The sequence below is a fragment of the Vulpes vulpes genome, chromosome 13 (assembly GCF_048418805.1).
Source record: "Vulpes vulpes isolate BD-2025 chromosome 13, VulVul3, whole genome shotgun sequence".
In the NCBI taxonomy this organism is placed as follows: Eukaryota; Metazoa; Chordata; class Mammalia; order Carnivora; family Canidae; genus Vulpes; species Vulpes vulpes.
Window position 1 is genome coordinate 117438867 of NC_132792.1, and position 23437 is coordinate 117462303.

A 23437-nucleotide genomic window follows, 5' to 3' on the forward strand; every position below is an offset into this window, starting at 1 on the left:
GCCATCCCCCCCCCCCCCCCCCCGCGCCAGGCCCCTCCCGCTGGCCCTCCTTGCTCCCCCTCCTCCCCCAGCAGGTCTTGGGACAGTGATGGCTTCCGCGGACGAAGAGCCTCCCAGTGGCCGCCAAAGGGTTCACCCTGGAGGGGCCCGGGGTGGGGTGGGGGGCGGGCAGCCTCGGTGAGGGGGGCCCCTAGCCCCAAGACCTCTGCGCAGCCGCGATTCCCTCGCGGGGCAGCTCCGCAGGTGGCGAGGAGACGACCGGGAGCGCAGGGGGAGGACTGAGGCACAGCCCGGTGCCCAGACGCTCCAGCCATCCCTCCCGGAGAGGGGTGCGGTGCGCCCAGGAGTAAGGCCCTGACTCTGGGGCCGCGGGGGGCGGGGCGCGGGGGGGAGCTCGCTCTCACGCCCCTACCTGGCCGCCCTCCCGGGACCCTTTCCAGTGAATATGAGCGCCAGGGCTCCCTTTGGGGTGCCTGGCTGGCTCAGTCGGAGGAACTTGCCAGTTGATCTCGGAGGCCGTGAGTTGGAGCCCCATGTTGGGTGTGCAGATTACTTAAGTAAATGAACTTAGAAAAAAAAAAAAAAAACGTCTGGGCTCGTTACTCTCTGGCCGACTGGAGACGTGCGGTGAGGTGGAGGGGGCCCCTGGGTGGAGGTGCCCCTGGATGAAGGGGCCGTGGGATGGAGGGGCCCCTGGGTGGAGGGGCGGTGGGATGGAGGGGCCGTGGGATGAAGGGGTGAAGGGGCCGTGGGATGGAGGGGCCCCTGGATGAAGGGGCCCCTGGGTGGAGCGCCGTGGGATGGAGGGGCCCCTGGGTGCAGGGGCCGCGGGATGGAGGGGTCCCGGGGTGGAGGTGCTCCGGGATGGAGGTGCCGCGGGAGGGGCGGGGGCCACGGCTCGGAGGGGTTAAGACCCCCCCATCCCCCGCCCCGCACAAAGATGGCGGCTCCCTCCTTCCCTCACCCTCTCCTCCTCCCCAAAGCCCCCGCCCGCCCCCCGCCTCTGCCGCCGACTCCGTCACTTCCGCCCCGCTGCAGCCGAAACTGACACAAAGTAGCGGGCCGAGCCCCGGGGGAGCGGGGCTGCAGCTGGGGGCGGGAGCCCGGGGGAGCCGAGCCGAGCGCCCCCCGCCGCAGCCCCCGGCATGGGCTGGACGGGGCGGCCGGGGCGGGCGCCCGGCGCCGCGCGCTGAGGTGAGGCAGGGGGGCTGAAGGGAGGGGGCGGCGCGGCGGGGAGTGCCGCGCGACACTTGTAGGGTGAGGGATGCGTCTCTGGAGGGGGCCCCAGGAGGAGTCTGACCCTGACCACGGAAGGGGTACGGGATCCCATTTCCTGCCGTCCCCTTGACCTGCCAACCTTCTCTGGGAGAAGGGGTCCGTCTTCCCGGCTTAGGCTTCGGGCTGGAAGGGAGTGGGGGCCCGGCCAGAGGAGGAGCACTGCCTTCCTCCCAGAGCCGGCTATTTTTATTCTAAATGTGGCTGCAGAGGGGGCTGGGGCCGGGTGATGGGCAGGGCAACGTGGCTGGTGTGCCTAGTGTTAAAGAAACCCAGGCTGTGGGAGCCTGGGGAGAAGTGAGTGCCTGCCCCCATGTCTCCCACTCTTGCTCCCTCCCCACCAGGGCCCCCAGAGGGGATGAGTTCTGGGAGCAAGTCAGCTTTCATTCTCCCCAGGGCCTTAGAGGTAAAACAACTTTCCTGCTCTGTGTCCAGACTCGGGAATCCTAAGAGTGTGTGTGGTCCCTTCATTAATTCTTTCGTAGGACTCAAGCCCAGATCTTCAGGCTGGTGGTGTTTCTTGATGGACTCTCTTTTGGAGGGCGGGGCTGGCTATGGAACTTGTGGTGCCCACCCTCCCATCTTCTCCTTTAGCCTCTTCCTCTACACCCCACCCTGCTGTGACTCATGCTCTAGACTGGGTGGAGACCCTGGCCAGGGCCCCTGGAGGAGGGCTTGGCATCTCCCAAACATGGATGAAGTTTTTTCCTCCTGAGCCAGGCACCCTTGGCAAGATCAGTGTTGGGAAGGGTCGGGGAGGAAGAGGACTTCTGGCTTTCTGCCTGACCTGGGGTTCAGAAAGGGAGTCTGAGTTAGTAAAGGGATGGCTGGTGTGGGTGACAGGCTGTGGCCAGAGTCTGTAATTATAGAGGTTGGTCAGACAGGCAATCAGTATCTTTTTGGGCTGACAGGCTGGCAGGCTGTGCCTCAGAGGCCCAGGACAAGGGAACAGATGAGGGGGAAGGCTTTTCACCCAGACAGAGAAAGAGGAGGTGACAAGAGGACCCAGGGCCTGGCTGGCAATAGGGATGAGGCTCTGACCCTGTCTCCTAGGCCAGACCTTTTACCTTTTTAGGTGAAAGGGACATGATAAGCTGGAAGGAAAAACAAAGGCCTGTGTGATGCTCCCTGAGCCTGTATCTACTGCCATCCTGGCAGGGCTGGGCTTGTGGGGAGGGAGAGAGAGGGTGACTCCCCAGCACAGTGGGCAAGGCCCCTCTGCTGACCCAGGAAGTGAGAGGAAGTGGTTTGGGGACCTGTTCAGGAAATGAAGCCCAGGCCTGTAGTGTGAGCTCCCCTGGAGGAGGTGAGAATGGAAGCCCCAGCAGTGTGGGATGGCAAGATTATAAGCATTTTGAGAAGGGTGGAGCTTGCCCACTGTTTCCTGAGGCTCTGCCAGGTGTTTCCTGGCTCAGGTTCCCTCCACCCTACCCTTTGGAAACCCTGTCTTCCAGTAAACACAGGCACCTCTCATGGCCACCAGGAGGGCACAGGGGAGCATCCATTGCTGCGGGGATGGGTACCCTGAGTGCTGTGCTCCTCCTGTCTGTCTGGCCATTTCTCCTTGTCTGCTTCCTTCTCTGCAGGTCTTGGCTTTTGTAGACTGGCAGTTCTGACACACACGTATCCAGGGCTGAGGCCTCTGCAGAGGGGAATGAAGGGTTACCCTTGGCTTTCTGACCTCACACATATGTCACCTTCCTGCAGGGTCTCCCATGGGATTGCTGGGACCTTGCTGGGTGAGATGGCACTGTGTGCACAAAAGCGCCCCCCAGGTAAGACGGGGGCGGGGGGGGGGAGTGGAGGCCCTGTGTCATTGAGACTGGGTGTTTCACTGTGGCTCCGGGAGCTGAGGGACGGACTAGCCGCAGTGAATCTGGGGGAGGGCGGATCACAACCCTGGGGGGAGCCCGGGGCGCCCGGGGCACCTGAGCGCCTTGCCTAGGGCCTGGGGCACTGGGTTCCCACGTCTCTTCTCCTTTCTCCATCCCTCCGGCCCTCCCGCTTTTCCTGCGGGCGGGGGCGGGAGGAAAGCGGTTACCCAGACAACGCTGCCCCCCCCAGGGGCGGGGCTTCGCGGGCTTCGCCTACGCGGCGCTGGCAAGCGCTGCCCTGCGGACCGGGGGCGGGCGGAGGGTGGAGCCGGGCCGCGGCGCTCCGGCCACTGGGCGCGCGGGCGGCGGGGTTGGGGGCGGCGGCCGCGGGCATGGCCCGGGCTGCAGGTGAGGCGCGCGCCCGACGGCCGGGGCTCCCCTGTGAGCGGCCGCGGCTGGTGCGCCTGCCCGGGGGGCTGCCGCGTCGGCGCCGCTGAGGCCGAGGACGACCGCGGACCGCCCGCTCTCCCCCGCTCAAACCGGGATCATGACGGTCCCCAAGGAGATGCCCGAGAAGTGGGCCCGGGCCGGGGCGCCCCCCTCCTGGAGCAGAAAGAAGCCCTCTTGGGGGACAGGTAACGGGAGGCGGCGCCTAGTAGCTCTCCTGAGCTCGTGCCCCCCTCCCCCAAGTTGTGTTGTCCGCAGCCTTCCCCAGCTTTCCCTGGGCCTCTCCTTGCCAGGCCCTGAGATCCTGGCTCCAGAGGGTCTGCTCCCGCCTCTCTCTTGCATGGTCCTTGGAGAGGATGCTGGGGGCTCAGGCCCCAGGCCCCCCGGGGAGGTTTCTGGGAGTAAAGTGCCACGCGGGAAGGAGCCTTGAGTAGGCAGAGGGTGCTGTACTGAGTTCTGCAGGGGTTTTTGCAAGGCTGGTGGCAGGGGCCTGGAATCCTGCCTTTGGCTTCAGCATAGGTTGAGTGCCTTGTGTTGCCTGCCCCCCCAGGAAGCCCCTCTTTTTCGGCCTGTGGCCCTTGTGTCCCTCAGAGGTGGGCTGGAGGACCCTTCACAGGACAGCCCCATGTTCTGGGACATGGACTTGGTGCCTGCCGTCCCCCATCAGCGGGTGTTGAAGATGGGTGTAGCGCATCTGTCACTCAGTTAGTGGTAGTTGTTTGAGGGCGAGGTGTGCAGGTGGCCAGCCCTGTAAAGTCCACGGTGTTCCTGCCTCCTTCACTGCTGTTGCTGTCTTGGTCTGCATGACCCATATCCCTGACCCCCCTTCTCCTGCCTGAAGACGAGCTTTGAAATAAGGTGATGTCATTGTGGGCCAGTCAGAAGGCTCTGCTGGTGACATGTGATGAGCAAAGGCTCCTGGAGGGGGTATGCACGTGGGGCTGTGAGCTGGGATGCTGCCGCAGAGCAGTTGCAGAGCAGTGACCTGGTGACCACCGTCTTGCCACTCACCCCACCCCCAGGTTAGGAAGAGAGCAGTGCCCCAACCAGATCTGCAGGGGCTCCCAGGGGAAGGAAGGTCTTTGTCTGCAGCTGCTGTTCCTCTGAGGATTCCTGAGGCCATAATGACTAAGGTGTTAATTAAAGGGGTGGGGGAGGGGATGTGAGTGCCCCTAGCAGAAGACCTTGACTTGTTGGTCTTGTCTTGTGAATGAATGCCTGCAGAGCCGATTGGCCAGGCTGGTGGTAAGAGGGAAGAACCGAGTGACACCTCACATGTGGCACCAGCTCCTTAAAATTGAGTACTCTGGAAAGAGCCAAGGGCCCTCCCTGGAAACCCCACAAAATGGGTAGGCCTGACATCTTGTCAGGCCTCCCGTTTGCTCCTCCTGATTGCAGCATCGTTCTATTGCAGAAGAAGAAAGGAGGGCACGAGCCAATGACCGAGAATACAACGAGAAGTTCCAGTATGCGGTGAGTGACTGTAGCCCCCACCCGCTCCCTCCTCCTGAGGGCCAGAGGGCACAGGCCACCTTTAGGCTGGGGCCAGGGCAGGGAACCCCACCCCCCAGCCTCTTTCCATACCTATTTTTTCTTGCCTTCACCTGGACCCCACAAGACTGTCTTCTCTCCGCTACTTCCCCCTCCCACACCTGTGATTACTAGCTTTTAGGGGCAGAGGTTTGGGAAGTGTCGAAGCAGGGGGCAACCTCCTCCTGGTTCTGCGTTGGGAATGGAGGCTGTCTGGTGATCTTCTCTCCCATTGTCGCAGAGTAACTGCATCAAAACCTCCAAGTACAATATTCTCACCTTCCTGCCCGTCAACCTCTTTGAGCAGTTCCAGGAAGTTGCCAATACCTACTTCCTGTTCCTTCTCATTCTGCAGGTGAGTGTCCTATAGGGAAACTTGCAACTCACGAAGCCAAGTAAAGTCTAGGAGCAAGGTCAGATTAGGGGGTTGAGGCACATGGGATGGGGCCTCAGAGCCATGCCCTCTTTTCCCTTGCAGTTGATCCCGCAGGTGTCTTCCCTGTCCTGGTTCACCACCATCGTGCCTTTGGTTCTTGTCCTTGCCATCACAGCTGTGAAAGATGCCACTGATGACTATGTGAGTGCTTCCATTCTTCCATTCCTGCATGTCTTCCTCACCCCTACTCCCAACATGCTCTCCTCTGCCTGGGACTGGTCCTTGGGGACCATGCCATCCCCCACCTGGCCCCTAGATCCGTGGCATCTTGGCCAAGGGCAGGGGGCAGAGCCACAGAGAGAGGCAATCTGTGGATAGGTGCACTGGAGATGAGGACCCCAGCACACATTGCATCCCACTGATCATCTCAGTCCCTAGGAGGGGGGGAAAGGAAGGTGTCTTACTGTTCTTAGTTCTTTTCAGTTCCGCCACAAGAGTGATAACCAGGTGAATAACCGGCAGTCTCAAGTGCTCATCAATGGAAGGTGAGTATCTGTTGGAGACAGAAGGCCGCCAGGAGGAAGGGGCCCCCTGGGAACTTCTCTCTGACGGCTTCTTCTCTGTCTTCTCATTGCCTCAGCCTCCAGCAAGAGCAGTGGATGAATGTCTGTGTTGGTGATATTATCAAGCTAGAAAATAATCAGTTTGTGGCGGTAAGGGACAAGGTGGCCCTCTGGGCCTACAAGTCTCTTCCTCTTTTTTTTTTTGGCAGAAAGAAATGAGTCTTTCTTCATTTATTACTGTCTCATAATTATCTGTGGATTGAACTTTCTTGAGTGGGGAGCTTCTTTTTTTAAATTTAATTTTATTTATTGACTTTTTTTTTTTCTATTTACTTATTCATGAGAGATACAGAGAGAGAGAGAGGCAGAGACACAGGCAGAGGGAGAAGCAGGCTCTATGCAGGGAGCTGACGCGGGACTTGATCCCGGGTCTCCAGGATCACACCCCGGGCTGCAGGTGGCGCTAAACTGCTGCACCACCAGGGCTGCCCTATTTATTTACTTTTTGAGAGAGTGCATGTGTGCGCACATGTGAAAGGGGGAGGGGCAGAGGGAGAGGAGAATCATAAGCAGTCTCCACTCTCAGTGCAGAGCCCATCAAAGAGCTCCATCTCACCACCCTCAGATCACGATCTGAGCTGAAATCAAGAGTCCGATGCTTAACCGACTGAGCCCCTGAGGTGCCCCGGGTGGGAAGCCTTTGTGCCATATTAATATACCTGGGCTGGCTTCTTTCTAGCCATTCACACTTGGGACTAAGCAAACCAAGAATCCTTAGGGGAAGGAAGGATCAGCAAGGAGTGCATTGCGAGTGGAGAGCTGGCTGTCAGGCTTCTCACCAGGCTTTCTCTCTAGGCGGATCTCCTCCTCCTTTGCAGCAGTGAGCCCCATGGCCTGTGTTACATAGAGACAGCAGAACTTGATGGGTGAGTGTCACAAATTTTCTGTCTCCTTAAGGGTAAAAAGCTAATTTTTTGGAAGAGATTACCAGGTCTGGGATCTCTACCTTTTGAAAAATTTAGGGATCAGAAAGGCTTTGGGTATGTGGAAGTATTATACACTCAGTAATGAAGGTGATGCCCCAAGGTCAGGTGCTCCCAGATAGAGTCTAGAGGAAGTGAAGGGAGCCAGGACTTAGGGACGCTGTCCTTCCAGAGAGACCAACATGAAAGTGCGCCAGGCAATCCCAGTCACCTCGGAGTTGGGAGACATCAGTAGGCTCGCCAAGTTTGATGGTGAGTGATTTTGGAGAAGCGGCTTTCAGGTAGAGGAGGTGGGTTGGGTTTTGGGGTTTCAGTTGTACCTTCTCTGTTTTGCTGTGATGCAGCTCCCTGGATTTTTCTTTGTGGAGGAGTGTCAGCAATGTAAGGGGGCTACCACTACTTTTGAGTTCATGGCTGTTACAGGAGGTCTTCATGGCTGATACCTCCCTCCTTGCTGTGTGTGTTGAGAGAAATTCAGTTTATTCTTATCTGGCTCCAAATAGTGGTATATGTTAGAAGGCCAGACTTTAGTGTGTATAAGAAAAACACCTCCTCCCTTCCACCCTGTTAGGTAGCCAGGTGCCCTGGTCCTTTATGCCCTGGTCCTTTAGTGCGTTATCTGTCCACACTGTTTATACAGATGTGAGTACCAAGCCCTGGGATCGTACTGCACCCAAATCTCCACACCTGCCTTTCCTTACCTATTAAGTCCATCAGGTTATCTTGTTGCATCGTGGTTTACAGAAACCTCCCTCGTTCCTTTTACTGGCTGTGTCATGTTCCTCAGAGCTGATGCAGTACAATGTTGCTTGACCATTCCATTGCCAGTTTTTTGCTGTTCAGAGAATGCTTGAGTAAACCCATTGTGACGTATGCTGTTGTTTCTGTAGAACAGAGTCCCCGCAGTGGGATCACAGGGCCGGAGGGTATGTGTACCTTTAATATCCGTTCATGCCAGCTCTTTCCTCCTGCTAAGTCACCAAACCTCAGCCCCTGGCGGCGTGCAGAGGCACCTCTCTCAGCTGTATCTTGGCTCATAGGAAGGCTGTCAACGGCGCCTGGAATGGCAGCATTCTGTCTCCTGCTCAGGTGAGGTCGTCTGCGAGCCTCCCAACAACAAGCTGGACAAGTTCAGTGGGACCCTTTACTGGAAGGAGAGCAAGTTCCCCCTGAGCAACCAGAACATGCTCCTGCGAGGCTGCGTGCTGCGGAACACCGAGTGGTGCTTTGGGCTGGTCGTCTTTGCAGGTGAGCCTCCCAGGGCCCCAGGAATGCAGAGTGAGTGGTGGAGCCATAGCCGCCCTCCGGGGAGCTGGAGGAGCCCTCTGTCCAGGCACATTTCCAGCCAGCATCACTGCTCCACCCTGAGGTCCTGTAGTCTGGTGATGGGGGTAAAAACCCAGAGGCACATTGGTGGTTTGGCTTCCCCAGCTTCTCCCATTCCTTTCTAGGTCCTGACACTAAGCTGATGCAGAACAGTGGCAGGACCAAGTTCAAGAGAACAAGTATTGATCGCCTAATGAATACACTGGTGCTCTGGGTGAGTCTCCTCCCAGGAGTCCCCGGGCAGTTCTCGTTGCTCCCACCTCCCCTCCCTGGTCAGTAGTCAGGCTGCAGGTTTTGGCAGTGAAGCCACTGACAGGTCAGCCACTCAAAGGCAGCGTTTATTTCAGGCTCCCTTGAGCCTTGGTAGATGTTATTTAAAAGAACCTTCAGAACGTGGATGAATCAAGGACTGGATGAGAGCTAAAACAGATCTTCCCTTCTCTGGATTGCAGTTATGGTGGTACTTTGCTGCAGCATGTGACCTTCTGTTTGCTTTTGGCAGGGACAAGGAGGCCTTCATGGGGATGGAGAGGGAATTAAAAGAAAAATTTCCATTTGGCAGATGGATAATGAATGGGGTCTTTTCCCCTGACTTTTTTTTTTAAGAAAGATTTTATTTATTTATTCATGAGAGACAAAGAGAGGCAGGGACACACAGGAAGAGGGAGAAGCAGGCTCCCCACAAGGAGCTTAATGTGGGACTCCATCCTGGACCCCAGGATCATGTCCTGAGCCAAAGGCAAATGCTCAACCACTGAGCCACCCAGGTGTCCCTCCCCAGACTTCTAAGAGTGGATGATTCCAAAGGAAAAGACTCTGTTTTAGTTTTTGACCATTCCTGAATCCTTGTCTTGTTTGACTAGAAATTTGAGCTCCTTGTTGGGTTCTCCTCCTCTTCTTGCACCCCCACTGCCTGCTGCTGACCCCCCACATGCCAGCTTGCCAGGGTTGGGGCCAGCCCAGCCTTAAAGGGTTTGCTGAAACCTCGCTGCCAAGGGTTGTTGAGTCTCTCATGCACAGGCTTATATCGCCCCCTGGCGGTCCTTGGGCCCCTGGGCAATTCCTGTTTGGTTACGAAGCCTCCATGGTGGATGGAGCTTCAGAAACATGTCTGAAATCAGTCTCAGCTTTATTCTTTTAACCACCAGAGAATCTTCTTCTGAACCTTTTTCGGGGGTTACAAGATTTAAATCTTTAAAAGAATCTTTTACGATCTTTAAAAGATGTTTTACTTTCAAATAATCTATATTTATGAAGATAAAATTTGTTTCCCAGGGTAAAAATTTTTTCTGGCAATTTATATGAGATGGTGAACATTACAGAAACTTGACATTTTTGTTGGCTTGTGGAGGCTCAGTTCAGGTAGATGGACGAGCTGCCTTGTCACGTTGAGGGTAGCTCGCTTGCACCCCCTCTGATTGTCTGGGAAGGGCCCCAGTGTGTCCGTTTGGAAGCTGTACAGGTGTCTGAGCTCCCACGTCACATGGTTAAGAAATGTTCAGAGCGAGGGTCACATGATTGTTGGTCAGCTGTAACCTTTTACCAGTTCTGAGTGCTTCCCAGGAGAACATGCCAGCATTTTATTTTATTTTATTTTATTTTATTTTATTTTGTTATGTTATGTTATGTTATGTTATTTTATGTTATTTTATTTTACTTTTTTTTTTCATGCCAGCATTTTAAAGATGCCTGCGCTTTTGAGGATTTAGGGTATGAGTGCTGATCTTCAGGGGTGTGCTTGGTTTTGGGAGCTTCATAAGTGGCAGCCTAGCCTCTGCTTCTCATTCCTCACCAGATTTTTGGATTCCTGGTGTGTATGGGGGTGATCCTGGCCATTGGCAATGCCATCTGGGAGCATGAGGTTGGGACGCGCTTCCAGGTTTACCTGCCCTGGGACGAGGCAGTGAACAGTGCCTTCTTCTCTGGCTTCCTCTCCTTTTGGTCTTACATCATCATCCTCAACACCGTTGTGCCCATATCGCTCTATGTCAGGTAAGCACTTGTTCTGCCCCGGGTCTCCCAAGATGCCCAGGTGGTCCCTTGGCAGACTTTTCTCTGAAAACAAAACCTTTGGGCAAGAACCTGGAGCTCCTTTTTAGGCCTTAAGTATCTTGTACTCTGTTTATCTGTGTGTGGAGCAAGCTTCATCACGGTTTCCTGGCCCTTTGGACTGTATTAGAACCAAAACCATATCGATTTATGCAGTACATGTTGCTTACGTGCCAAATTTGTGCTGTGCCATCTGCAAAGACATGTTGAGGATGGGCCACCTTCCCTCCAGGTGCTTCAGCCTCATAGAGAAATCTAAAACAAATCAGGAGCAAGTGCCCTGGGAGTCATTCTCCCTGTAGGCTAGTATGGAGCATGAGGGGTCACAGGTGTACAGGAGGGTTCTGCTGTCACCAGCAGCGGGCTAGGAAGGAGGAGAGATGCCAGCAGGGTGACACATGGTACCCCACATTCCCATTGTGATGTCACATGGGAGGCACGGAGTGGGAAGACCACCATTCCCTGGGTAGTTAATCAGGGAGGACTTCTTGGAAGAGATGACTGGGCTGGATGAAGTTGAAGGCATGGACATGGGACCCTAGGTATGGTCATTGTTTGGCAGCAGCACAGAGCATGACTGGGCAGCTGAACTGGTTCTTGATGATGTTCTGTCAGTGGACTTTGTATTTAGTAAACCATTGAAAGATTCTTTAAAAAAAAAGTTCCAGGAATGCTTCAGGAAGTGTTGGCTGGCAGAGTGAGCAGCATGAACAGGGTCTAGGAGACACTGGGATGTCTGGGTGCAGAGAATATGAATGGGGCCTGGGCCTGTAAGCATAAGTGGGAGGGGAAGAGGGAAGACAGCCCCTTCCCTGTGTACTTACCGCATGGGAGGTAAGGGTGCCTGGTATGTGGCAAAGGAAATCCTGTCTGGATGCTCGGGACTCTTGCCAAGGGCTCAGCATCATTCACACAGCCTCCCCAGGTGCCGCTGTGGTCTCTCCACCACCCCACTGCCCTAGCGCCCACAATGTTGGCCGCTGGCTCCCAGGCCACATGACCTTGGGAGGCCCAGGGCCACCGGAGTTCCTATCCTATCCTCATAGATGTTGTAGGGGAGGGGGTGGGGGGCAGAGACTAGATTGGAGGACCTGGCGCTGGGAGACACAGGGTGGTCACTGCTGCCGTGGGTCTGCTATCTGACTTCCATCTTGGGCTTGCTGCTCATCCAGTGTCCGAGGTAGCCACTAAGCCTCTTGCCGAGTCTGATGAGGTTACGGGCTGTGTTGGGGGTGAGCCACATAGTGGGGGGAAGGTGCGGGGACCCCTCTTGGCAGCAAGCGTCATGCGGGATTCCAGGCTGCCCCTGGCTTGGTCTCCTTCCCAAGCAAGAGGACAGTGGACCTAGGCCTGGGGTCGGAGGGAAGTGCCGAGCTGGGTTGCCGGGGTTACTTCCCCCTGCAGTCAGTCCCATGTCCCCGTGTGGGGCCGCCCTGCACTGCGCCACGGGCCATGAGGGGCCAGGGCTCTCACCAGCTCTCGCTTCTCTTCCTTCCTTCACACACTTTCTCTTGTTTTCTCTGCATGGTTTCTGTGTTGTTAGTCCTGAGGTAAGACCCGGCCTGGTGCCTTGTGTGCACCCCCTCCCTGCTATCCATCCCGTCTGTCTGCCTGCTCCAGGCCCCAGGCCCTCTGCACCTTCGTGTCTGGAGAGTCCCTGAGGGTCGGGCTCCGGGGCCGGAGGCACTCTCAGGGTCCCCTGGCCATTCCCGCCCAGGTGTCCATGCCTGGGTGTCCCCTCCATCCATCCTGTCTCCCTCCCCAGGCAGGGCAGGGTGGCCTGTGGCAAAGGCCCATTGGGGGGCCCTCCTCTGCTCCTGCCTGGGCCTCACCACTGGTCCCCTGTGCAGTGTGGAAGTCATCCGCCTGGGCCACAGCTACTTCATCAATTGGGACAAGAAAATGTTTTGTGCGAAGAAGCGGACACCTGCTGAGGCGCGCACCACCACCCTGAATGAGGAGCTGGGTCAGGTGGAGTATGTGTTTTCTGACAAGACGGGCACCCTCACCCAGAACATCATGGTCTTCAGCAAGTGCTCCATCAGCGGCCACAGCTACGGTAGGGCTGCGCTGACCCAGGCTACCCCATTCCCCTCTGAGGGGCTCCCCCCCTGAGGGGCTCCCCTCACACACAAGGGGCGCCTGCGCTCACCTTGTCATTTGGGATTTGTTCCCTCCTGCTCGGGTCTGTAGGGCTGGGACCTCATGGGCTCTGTATCCCAGGGTCAGGATGCAGCGCAGAGTGCCTCCCCTTCCTCTGCTGATGCCCTGCCCCTGGTCTCAGCCCCGCAGCCGTGTAGGGCGGCATCGTGGCAAAGGGGGTGCTAGACCCTCCCCACCCTGCTGTTCAGTGCCCTTGGGAGTTTCTGGAATGTGACCGTGGTCTCCAGTGTGGCCTCGCAGCCGAGCCACGGGGTGTGTGAGGCCCGACTCCAAGGCAGACGGAGCTCCCTCAGTGCTAACCCGGGCCTGCGGCTAGCATGTGGGGTGAGGCCTGCAGGGTGAGGGCATCCGAGGGGCCTGGGGTCCCAGCAGGAGAGCTGGTGGGGGTAGGGGCGGCCGTGAGTGGGGTTTTGAGGTCCGCAATGCAATCCTGTGACTGTGGCTTGGTGGTTGGGGTTGAGGGTTCCAGATGCCTGCAGGGATTCTATCCTAGAGGCTCCTCCCCAAGGCTCATAGCTCTGACTTGATGTCTCCTTCTGTCCTGGCTACGTGCAGGGGACGTGTTTGATGTCCTGGGACACAAGGCTGAATTGGGAGAGGTAAGGTCTGGCCTCCATAGTCACTCTGTGCCGACAATGCGGGGCACCCACCCAGTAACAGTGGGCATGGTAAGGAGGGGAGTGTTCTTTGGTCCAGAAGTGGAGGCTGTTGGGAGAAATGTGTGTTTTCAGGAAGAACTGGTAGGAGAAGGGAGGATCTGGGGCCCGCAGGGCACAGGGTCCTGAGCTGTCCTCTGGAAGGGCAAGGAACAATAGGCAAGGACAGCCCTCCGCGGTGCAACCTGACGGCTCGGCCTCTGCTTGTTGCTCTCCTGACTTGTCTAGAGACCAGAGCCCGTCGACTTCTCCTTCAATCCTCTGGCCGACAAGAAGTTCTTATTTTGGGACTCTACGCTCTTGGAGGCTGTCAAGATGGGAGACCCCCACACGCATGAGTTCTTCCGCCTCCTTTCTCTGTGTCATACTGTCATGTCAGAAGAAAAGAACGAAGGTGAGCCTAGGGGCTAGCTGGCACTGTCCCCAGTCTGGCAGGGGCTTCTTGGGCAGGACATGAGGCCCAGGCAGCTGCTAACACTGCTCGTGCCTTCCTCCCCACCCAGGGGAGCTGTACTACAAGGCTCAGTCCCCGGACGAGGGGGCCCTGGTCACCGCAGCCAGGAACTTCGGTTTTGTATTCCGCTCTCGCACCCCCAAAACCATCACTGTCCACGAGATGGGCACAGCCGTCACCTATCAGCTGCTGGCCATCCTGGACTTCAATAATATCCGCAAGCGGATGTCAGTCATCGGTGAGGCCAGGCCTGGCTGCGGGGGGGTGTTTGGGGCAGCATAAAGGCCTGGGGTGGGTGAGGGGCTGGGTGGCCTTTGTTCGTGTTAGATTGGGGGGTTTTTGCCTGCCTGAGTCTTTCTGGGTCTTTTCCCCATGCTGTGATCATAGTGCGCAATCCAGAAGGGAGGATCCGACTCTACTGCAAAGGGGCTGACACTCTCCTGCTGGACAGACTCCACCCGTCCACCCCGGAACTGCTCAGCACCACCACTGACCACCTGAATGTAGGTGTGATGAGAGAGGCCTTGTGGTTCTGACCTCAGTGTCATGGGAGCTGGGGGAGACGGTGACCTTCTCGGCTCTGTTCCCAGGAGTATGCAGGGGAAGGGCTGAGGACCCTGGTTCTGGCCTACAAGGATCTGGATGAAGAGTATTATGGGGCGTGGGCCCAGAGGCGGCTGCAAGCCAGCCTGGCCCAGGACAGCCGGGAGGACAGGCTGGCCAGCGTGTACGAGGAGGTTGAGAGCGACATGGTGGTATGGGCCACACGGTGGGCCAAGGGTGGTCGTGGGGGGACTCACACCTGGGCCTCTTCTGTCTGGAACCCTTGTGGTATTTTCAGTTGCTGGGTGCAACAGCCATTGAGGACAAGCTTCAGCAGGGGGTCCCGGAGACAATTGCCCTCCTGACGCTGGCCAACATCAAGATTTGGGTACTGACTGGAGATAAGCAAGGTGAGAGCTCAGCGGGGCAGAGGAAGCTGCATCTGGGCCCAGCCTGAGCCTAGGACCTCGGGCTGGAGGGCGTGCTGACCTCACTCTCTCTCTATTGGTAGAGACGGCCGTGAACATCGGCTATTCTTGCAAGATGCTGACGGACGACATGACAGAGGTGTTCGTGGTCACTGGCCACACTGTCCTGGAAGTACGGGAGGAGCTCAGGTAGATGGAGGCCTTGCAGGCGGACGTCCTGTGCTTCGAAGCCCCCGCTCGTCTGGAAGCCCACGGTGGCATTTCCCCTTCCCAGGAAAGCCCGGGAGAAGATGATGGATGCGTCCCACTCGGTGGGAAACGGCTTCACTTGCCAGGAGAGGCGTTCGTCCGCCAAGCTCACCTCTGTCCTGGAGGCCGTGGCTGGCGAGTATGCTCTGGTCATCAACGGGCACAGCCTGGTGAGCATCCCCATGCTTCCCGCGGCACAGTCCTTCCAGAGCATGCTTCTCCCCACAGGGCCGTTCGTCTTACCCTGTGCTTTCTGCCCTGACCTCAGTGGGGCCTACCCCGGGGAAGGTGGGGCTCTCTCAGGCTCTGTGTTCCAGGCCCATGCGTTGGAGGCAGACATGGAGCTGGAGTTTCTGGAGACGGCCTGTGCGTGCAAAGCTGTCATCTGCTGCCGCGTGACCCCTCTGCAGAAGGCACAAGTGGTGGAGCTGGTTAAGAAACACAAGAAAGCCGTGACCCTCGCCATTGGGGATGGAGCCAACGATGTCAGCATGATCAAAAGTGAGTGTGGATTTGCAGGGCGGGGGCTGGGGAGGCTCTGCCCTGCTGGGGTGCTGGGTGTGGGATCCTCTGCACTCTCGTCTCTGCAGCGGCTCACATTGGCGTGGGCATCAGTGGACAGGAGGGCATCCAGGCTGTGCTGGCCTCCGACTACTCCTTCTCCCAGTTCAAGTTCCTGCAGCGCCTCTTGCTGGTCCACGGGCGCTGGTCCTACCTGCGCATGTGCAAGTTCCTCTGCTATTTCTTCTACAAGAACTTTGCCTTCACCATGGTCCACTTCTGGTTTGGCTTCTTCTGCGGCTTCTCTGCCCAGGTATGGTGCCCACAGCCCACTGCTTGCCTGTCTGTGAGGGAGCAGAGACAGGCTCCAGATAATCTCTTAGGGCCCTGCATGCCCCTGAGCAGCCTTCTTTTGCCTGAAGAAGGACTGTATTTACTCCTGTCTTGGTCTCTGTTCTCTTCCCAGACCGTCTACGATCAGTATTTTATCACCCTTTATAACATCGTGTACACGTCCCTTCCGGTCCTAGCCATGGGGGTCTTTGACCAGGTAAGGGACATGGCGGGGGGGGGGTGGGGTCGGGGGGCCTGGGGGCAGGGAAGGGCTACTCTGGGGAGGAAGCACACGGACGGGGCCCAGGCAGGCTGTGCTCCACACACAGGAGGCTGTGGCTGATGCTCCGGCTCAGTTGCAGCCGCCCTGTGACTTTCCTGGTTGCTGAACAAAGATGGATGGGGGGCGCTTGAGGTTGGATATCGCTATGAAAGAATTTGGGAAGGAGGCGGCCAGGGTGGGCTGTACCCTTATCCCTCCTGAGGCCTCCTGGCCCGCCTGGCCCCCTGCATGCAGGACGTCCCTGAGCAACGGAGCATGGAGTACCCTAAGCTGTATGAACCAGGCCAGCTGAACCTGCTCTTCAACAAACGCCAATTTTTCATCTGCATTGCCCGAGGCATCTATACCTCCGTGCTCATGTTCTTCATCCCCTATGGGGTGTTTGCTGAGGCTACTCGGGATGATGGCACCCAGCTGGCTGACTACCAGTCTTTTGCAGTCACTGTGGCTACTTCATTGGTCATCGTGGTCAGCGTGCAGGTATGAGGCAGACCAGGGCCTGCCCTCCCCTGGAAGGAGTAAGCCTCCTGTCCATGCGACCATCCTGGGCACTAAGTTCTCTTCCTGTTATGGGGAAGGGTTGGGGGGGATGCTCTTTCTGCCTGTGACACCTGCTTTTCCCAGATTGGGCTGGACACAGGCTATTGGACAGCCATCAACCACTTCTTCATCTGGGGCAGCCTAGCTGTTTACTTCGCCATCCTCTTTGCCATGCACAGCAATGGGCTCTTCGATATGTTTCCAAACCAGTTCCGGTTTGTGGGTGAGTCCCTGTGGCTTCTTCTTGAATCAGTAGGGGCTGTTCTGTGATGAAGGGAGTCAATAGCTCATCGGCATGTTGTGAGCATTTGTTCAGCACTCCTCTCTGTCGGGGGTTCTGCAAGTGCTGCGGGCACGTCTGGGTGTCTGTGACCCAGACCTGGCCCTCAGAGGGCCCCCACGTCCACTAAAGTGAAGAAAGTCCTGCCAGGACATGGAAGTCAGGCTCAAAGGGAGGTCAAGTGGTGGCAGACCTCATGGTCAGCAAGACGACTGGTCGGGGTGGTCAGGGACAACCCCCAGGGAGGCCACTGCCAGCAGAGCCAGGACAAGAGTCTGATTCCAGGCCAGAGAGCTGGAAGTGTAAGTGGACTGGATGAGAGGCTAGAAAGCCAGGGAGTGGGAGGGGTCAGAATGCCAGGCTGTCAGATTTCGATTGGTTTTACTAGGAGTTTTTGTTTGTTTTGAAGAAAGAGAGAGGATTAGTTTAAAAAGATGAATCTGATGGTCATTGAGGAGCTACCGTAGTGACTGGGCTTTCAGCCCTGGTGCTGGTGGGGCTGGAGGTGGTAGAGAGGGCCCGCTTGGGAGGCACAGTGTGTTGGATTTAGATCTGTTTGTCCATCCATTCGGTGAGTGGTTGGCACCTGCTGTATGCCCCCCACTGTCCTGGGTGCTGGGGATGCAGTAGTTGACAGAGCAGGCTCTCCTCACTCTCTTTGACTTTGTATTTCAGGGAGACAGAAGGGCAGTTTATGGATTAATAGGTGAAACGTCTAGAATTAATAAGTCTTATAGGGACACCTGGGTGGCTCAGTGGTTGAACACCTGCCTTCAGCTCAGGGTGTGATCCTGGGTCCTGGGATTGAGTCCCACGTTGGGCTCCCCATAGGGAGCCTGCTTCTCCCTCTGCCTGTGTCTCTGCTGCTCTCTGTGTGTCTCTCACAAATAAATAAATAAAAATCTTTAAAAAAAAAAGTCTTATAAAAACCATTAAGCAGGGTAGAGAGAGGAGAGGAGTCAGGGAAGACCCTCCGAAGAGAGAGAACTTTGGTACAGAGAAATCTGAATAAAGAGGAAGAGTGAGCCTGGAAGAGGAAGCAGTAGAGGAGCTGGGGGGGCTTGCCTAGAGGTCCCTGTGGCAGAGGAGGGGTGTGTGGAGGCGGGGCCGCGGCGGAGGCGGGGCTGTGGAGGCGGGGCCGCGGCGGAGGCGGGGCTGTGGAGGCGGAGGCGGGGCTGTGGAGGCGGGGCCGCGGCGGCGGAGGGGCGTGTGGAGGCGGGGCGGTGGCGGAGGGGCTGTGGAGGCGGGGCCGCGGCGGAGGGGCTGTGGAGGCGGGGCCGCGGCGGAGGAAGGGTTGTGGAGGCGGGGCCGCGGCGGAGGAAGGGCTGTGGAGGCGGGGCCGCGGCGGAGGAGGGGCGTGTGGAGGCGGGGCCGCGGCGGGGCCGCGGCGGAGGCGGGGCTGTGGAGGCGGGGCCGCGGCGGCGGAGGGGCGTGTGGAGGCGGGGCCGCGGCGGAGGAGGGGCGTGTGGAGGCGGGGCGGTGGCGGAGGGGCTGTGGAGGCGGGGCCGCGGCGGAGGCGGGGCTGTGGAGGCGGGGCCGCGGCGGAGGCGGGGCTGTGGAGGCGGGGCCGCGGCGGAGGAGGGGCTGTGGAGGCGGGGCCGCGGCGGAGGAGGGGCTGTGGAGTTGGGGCCGCGGCGGCGGAGGGGCGTGTGGAGGCGGGGCCGCGGCGGCGGAAGGGCTGTGGAGGCGGGGCCGCGGCGGAGGAAGGGCTGTGGAGGCGGGGCCGCGGCGGAGGAGGGGCGTGTGGAGGCGGGGCGGTGGCGGAGGGGCTGTGGAGGGGGGGCCGCGGCGGCGGAAGGGCTGTGGAGGCGGGGCCGCGGCGGAGGAAGGGCTGTGGAGGCGGGGCCGCGGCGGAGGAGGGGCGTGTGGAGGCGGGGCGGTGGCGGAGGGGCTGTGGAGGCGGGGCCGCGGCGGAGGAGGGGCTGTGGAGGCGGGGCCGCGGCGGAGGAGGGGCTGTGGAGTTGGGGCCGCGGCGGCGGAGGGGCGTGTGGAGGCGGGGCCGCGGCGGCGGAGGGGCTGTGGAGGCGGTCCCTGCTGCAGTGAAGCGGCGTGTGGAGGCGGGGCGGAGGCGGGGCCGCGGCGGAGGAGGAGTATGTGGAGGAAGTGAGGTTCTAGGTTGGAGTTCAAAGGCAGGGCCTGGCTGGTTGGTGGGGGGGGTAAAATTGGTCCGGGGGGGTAAAATTGGTCCAGGTCCTTAATCCCTTGTTATTCAGGGTCAGAACTTTGAATTTTAATCTGAGTATGATAGGAAGCCATTGGAAGGTAATGAGCAAGAAGTGTCGGAAATCCATCTGTGACTTTTTAAAGGACACTGTGAGGGTTTTCTGGGTGAGACGGCTCTGAGGGCAAAGGTGGAAAGTGGTGACCAGTTTGGAGGCTCAGATGGTGACCTGGGTTTGGGGTGGGGGAGGCTGGAGCTGCGCCGTTTCCCCCCGGGGAAGTTTGGACATGGAGCCTGGCATTGTAGGAGGAATCAGGATTGACAAGGGGGTGACGGCAGGGACATCCAGGAAAGGAGATGAGCCCGAGATTCCAGCGAGTCAGACATCTGGGGAGGAGGGAGGACTCGGGTATGGAGACGGGGCTAATAGGGCGCCCCTGGTCTGCCTGTGACCCCTTGGCCACTGGCTGCTTGTGTCCTCAGGCAATGCCCAGAACACCCTGGCCCAGCCCACTGTGTGGCTGACCATCACTCTCACCACGGTCGTCTGCATCATGCCTGTTGTCGCCTTCCGGTTCCTTAAGCTGAGTCTGAAGCCTGATCTCTCTGACACGGTGAGCAGTCGGGCCAAGGGATCTGGGGGACTGGGGACCAGGACGGGATGTCGGAGGGCCGCATGGCTGCATCTTCTTGGCTGTGGGAGCCTGCGTGTTGACAGGGTCACCTGCTGTTTGTGGGCCCATCACCTGTGCGGCCCTAGTGATTCCCATCCCAGAGGCTCTGGGGTCCAGCTCATGATGTCCGCCCCATCACCATCACCGTCACCATCACCGACGTGGCCCCATCTCCTGCGCTTCCCCCACCAGGTCCGCTATACCCAGCTGGTGAGAAAGAAGCAGAAGGCCCAGCACCGATGCTTGCGGCGGGTGGGCCGCACCAGTTCACGTCGCTCGGGCTATGCCTTCTCCCATCAGGAGGGCTTTGGGGAGCTCATTATGTCAGGCAAGAACATGCGGCTCAGCTCCCTGGCACTGGCCAGCTTTGCCACGCGCTCCAGCTCCAACTGGATCGAGAGCCTACGCAGGAAGAAGAGTGACAGTGCCAGCAGCCCCTGCGGTGCGGCCGACAAGTCTCTCAAGGAGTGACGGCGACCGCGGGGCGGTCCAGCCGTGAGGGGCCAGCTACTTGGGACTGCAGGCCCCCAGCCATGCTCGCATCCCTCCCTGCAGACTGTCCCATCGGCATCTCTGGGCGGGGGGGCCGGGAGACTGGGGGCCCAAGGGCAGTGCAGAGGCAGGGCCAGCAGGAGCCACCTTGGGAAGGGATCAGATGTGGAACCCAAACCGGGAAGAGATTGAGATTGGTCTGCCCCTGCCCTGCCTGGAGCCCCTGGGGAGACTGTAATCTCTGTATTTTTTTACTCCCACTCCCCAGAGGGGCCGAGAGCCCCTGTTCCTGAATCACATAAGAATGTATCCTGCCGGGAAGCCAGCGGCCTGCTGGGGCCTGTGGGCCCCTCATGTTGTGTATGTCTCTCCTTGATTTGTGGTCATGTCCAGTTTGGTTTTGTGTTTTTTATTTGGCAAGAGGAAGGGGCCTCTGAACGACTTCTGTGTTGTGGGAAGAGGAACCTGGCCCCCAGGAGCACCCCACCAGGCTGGATGGCAGGACTTGAGATCCCGATGCTCAGGGGCACCTCCATCCAGCTGCAGAGCCCTCTATTGGGTCTGGCTGAGGTGGGATGCACTGTCCCCCTGATAGGCTGATTCCCTCCTCACCTTGAGGGGGATGTGCTATTCCTTTCCTTGACACAAGTATCAGTCCCTGGACCCATGAGTCCTGCTGGTTTCGGGCTCCCCGTCATTTTCACTGAGCTGGGTGTAAGATGCAGTCCAAAAAAAAGAGATTCTGTTCATTTTAGATGTGGATCTGGGTTCAGCAGAGTGTGTCTGTCTTCCTCCTCCATTTGGCATGTTCCTGCACTGAACAAGTGGAACCCAGCCCTCCGGGCCCAGCATGGTCCAGGCAGCAGGCAGTGGTGTGGAGGAAGAGGGGGATGAGGCGAGGCAGGACCCGCTGGCTGGCTTCCATGGGGTTGGGGGCTGGGGTAGCAGTGCCTGGCAGGGTCCGGTGTGGCTGTCCTTTCTCCCCACCATCTACACCCCAAATGAGGCTTCTCTCGAGTTAGTTGTTACCAGTTCAGTGTTGGTAGTATGGGGGCTGCTAAGGACTGGTGCGGAGTGGGGAGAGCTGTGCAGGTGTCCTGTGGGGGCCTCCAGGGAGGTGGGCCAGGTGGGGGGGTGGGGGGAGGTGGGCAGGGGAAGCTTGACAGGGAAGTCCCTTTGGCCATACAGTTTACAAACCCAACATTATGTCTGTTTGTGTGTCTCTCAAGGTGAGAGTCTGATTTTTATACCAAAGAGGAAATGATTTTTTTTCATATTTGATTTGTCTATATTATATAAATATATAAATATATATATATATACAGCTATATATATATTATTTTTTTGGTTCTCTCTCATTTTTTAGCGAGGGAGGCAGTACCAAGTTGCATTGAGCTGTAATTAAGGAACATTCTGTATAATTTATGACACATTTCTATACTTGCAAGAATTCTATCATTTTATGGACATAAGAGAAAAAATGCCTTTTTATAAAATTCCAGTTTCTGAGAAGTGTGCAATTTGTCTCTTTTCTAATATTTAATTAAGGCTGGTGGTAAATGCAAAGACAAACTTTTTAAAGTGGAATTGAGTGGGTAGATCTATGTTGAGGTGGAGAAAACGGTCTGGCTGGTCTCTGCACACTGCCTGGGATGGAGTCTCAGTTGGACAGCGGAGCAGTGAGCAGACCTGGGCACTCTGTTTGGATGACGGCTTTCACGATTAGGGCCTCGAACTGTTTGCTTTTGCAAATAAGTGCTCCACACAGTCCTAACACAGCCAGGTGGGTGGGGAAAGAACCAGGTAAATACTGTATGTTGACTTTTTACCCTGACATCATGTTTTCCCACTGGCACTGGCCTCCTAGCCTCGCATCTTCCTGGCTTTTCACAGAAGTGAATGTTGAGGAGCCTAAGTTAATTTCAGATTCACAGATAATGTGAACTTTGCGGCATGGAAGGGGGGCACCATGTCCCAGGATGGCTGGGGGCTGCTGCTGGTCTCCAACCGCCCCCCCAGCCCGGCCACCCCTGACCTGGCCAGTCTTTTCCATCATTGACTATCTTTCTTCTCTATGATGGAGTTCCGAGTAGGTACCAGGCTGGAGGGGAGATGTGGAGACAAGATGAGTGTCTTGGGGGCCAGGACAGGTGAAGCACCACATGGCCCTGAACACAGCGGGGCACCTGCCTGCAGCCTGTCCCCTGCCTCCTTCCTGAACCCTCAGGACATGGAAACAGGCCATAATTCCCTGATGTTGATGGCTCACAACTTCCTTCTCCCTGTGGACCAAAAGAGTGCTGCCCCTCCCTCCCCCAGTGACAGAGCCCTCTGCCTCTGCCCCCAGTGCTGACCTACCAGGGGCCTCAGAGAGGAGGAGAGATGACCCACCATGGAGGGGTGGTCTCCCTGCACCTGGGTGAACAGAGACCCCCCTCGCCGGGCCCTACTGTGAAGGCCCTCTGACATTCTGCCTTCCACTGCCCAGTCAGGGATGCCTTCCACAGTGAACATGCTTATGTGGGGGACCCCCCCCAGCTCCCCCTTAGCCTCCCACTTCCCTGCATGCGGTCTGACCCCCCTATTCCCACCGTCCCCCAGGGCTTCCCAGACTTTGTGGATGAGTCTGGGCACCCCGTGTCCCCAGGAACGGTGTCCCCCCAGATTTCAGTCCAGGGTTTGACCATCCTTTCCCCAGCACTCCCACCACACGATGACCTCCTGCCCCTGCTGCTTGCTGGCCTCCACTGTGACCACCCCTTTGAGGCTGTGGTCCCCCCCACAGGCTGTGGTCCCCCCAGCCGCTCCCCCGCTGGGGCTTGCTATATCTGCTCTGCTGAGCTGTGGCAGACCAACCACCCCGAGTTGGGGAGAAGAGGGCAGCCCCCACTGTACTGCTTCTCCAATTTCACCCTTTTCCTTCACTCCCTCAGCCCCCCTCCCCTGCCTGTGTGTTCTCTTGCCTAAATGCTTTCCCTAGCTGCTAGCATCACCTTTGATCTTCATGTGGCCACCCAGAATGTCTAGGCCTGATCTTACTTGGCCAGCCTCTTCCTTTTTTTTTTTAGATCTCTTGTGATGTCCCTACTGCTCCTCCTGCTCCTCTTGGCCAAGGCTCCATCTGGCTCTGAGCTCTTCTGGTTTGGTCAAGGTCCTCAGGTGCCAGCCACTGAACCCTGTGGTTTATATGAGATTTGGGAGATCATGGTCATTACTGCCAGATTGGGTTTCTGTCCCCTTATCCCACTTGCTGGACCTCAGTACCCACCTCTCCATTGGCCCTCTCCCCATGGGTCACCCACCCGCTCCTCATATTC

General features: G+C 57.8%; 1 protein-coding gene across 7 annotated transcripts; it reads left to right on the top strand.

Annotated features, from left to right (window-relative positions):
* Positions 1–1036: 1036 nt before the first annotated feature.
* ATP8B2 (ATPase phospholipid transporting 8B2) lies at positions 1037–21321 on the top strand. 7 transcript variants are annotated; one of them, XM_072732432.1, is made up of 28 exons: positions 1037–1194; positions 2983–3050; positions 4951–5009; positions 5308–5421; positions 5545–5643; positions 5926–5987; positions 6083–6155; positions 6861–6931; positions 7161–7240; positions 8078–8236; positions 8440–8528; positions 10110–10306; positions 12214–12422; positions 13082–13125; positions 13411–13576; positions 13686–13874; positions 14024–14139; positions 14227–14391; positions 14478–14589; positions 14691–14796; positions 14882–15026; positions 15174–15357; positions 15447–15670; positions 15824–15907; positions 16208–16453; positions 16598–16736; positions 19438–19568; positions 19821–21321. In XM_072732432.1, the coding sequence occupies exons 2-28, from the start codon at positions 3020–3022 to the stop codon at positions 20097–20099; spliced, it is 3573 nt and encodes a 1190-aa protein (XP_072588533.1). In that variant the 5' UTR covers positions 1037–1194; positions 2983–3019; the 3' UTR covers positions 20100–21321. The 7 variants fall into 7 exon arrangements, with proteins under 7 accessions (XP_072588533.1, XP_072588534.1, XP_072588535.1 ...); XM_072732433.1 differs by lacking the exon at positions 1037–1194 and adding an exon at positions 1625–1681; XM_072732434.1 differs by lacking the exon at positions 1037–1194 and adding an exon at positions 2540–2861.
* Positions 21322–23437: the final 2116 nt, after the last annotated feature.

Excerpts from the sequence above, each read along its gene's own strand:
- ATP8B2 (XM_072732434.1), top strand. The coding sequence starts at position 2,791 with ATGGGTACCCTGAGTGCTGTGCTCCTCCTGTCTGTCTGGCCATTTCTC. Across the intron at positions 5,644-5,925 it reads AAGATGCCACTGATGACTAT|TTCCGCCACAAGAGTGATAA; the intron begins GTGAGTGCTTCC and ends AGTTCTTTTCAG. Across the intron at positions 12,423-13,081 it reads CATCAGCGGCCACAGCTACG|GGGACGTGTTTGATGTCCTG; the intron begins GTAGGGCTGCGC and ends GGCTACGTGCAG.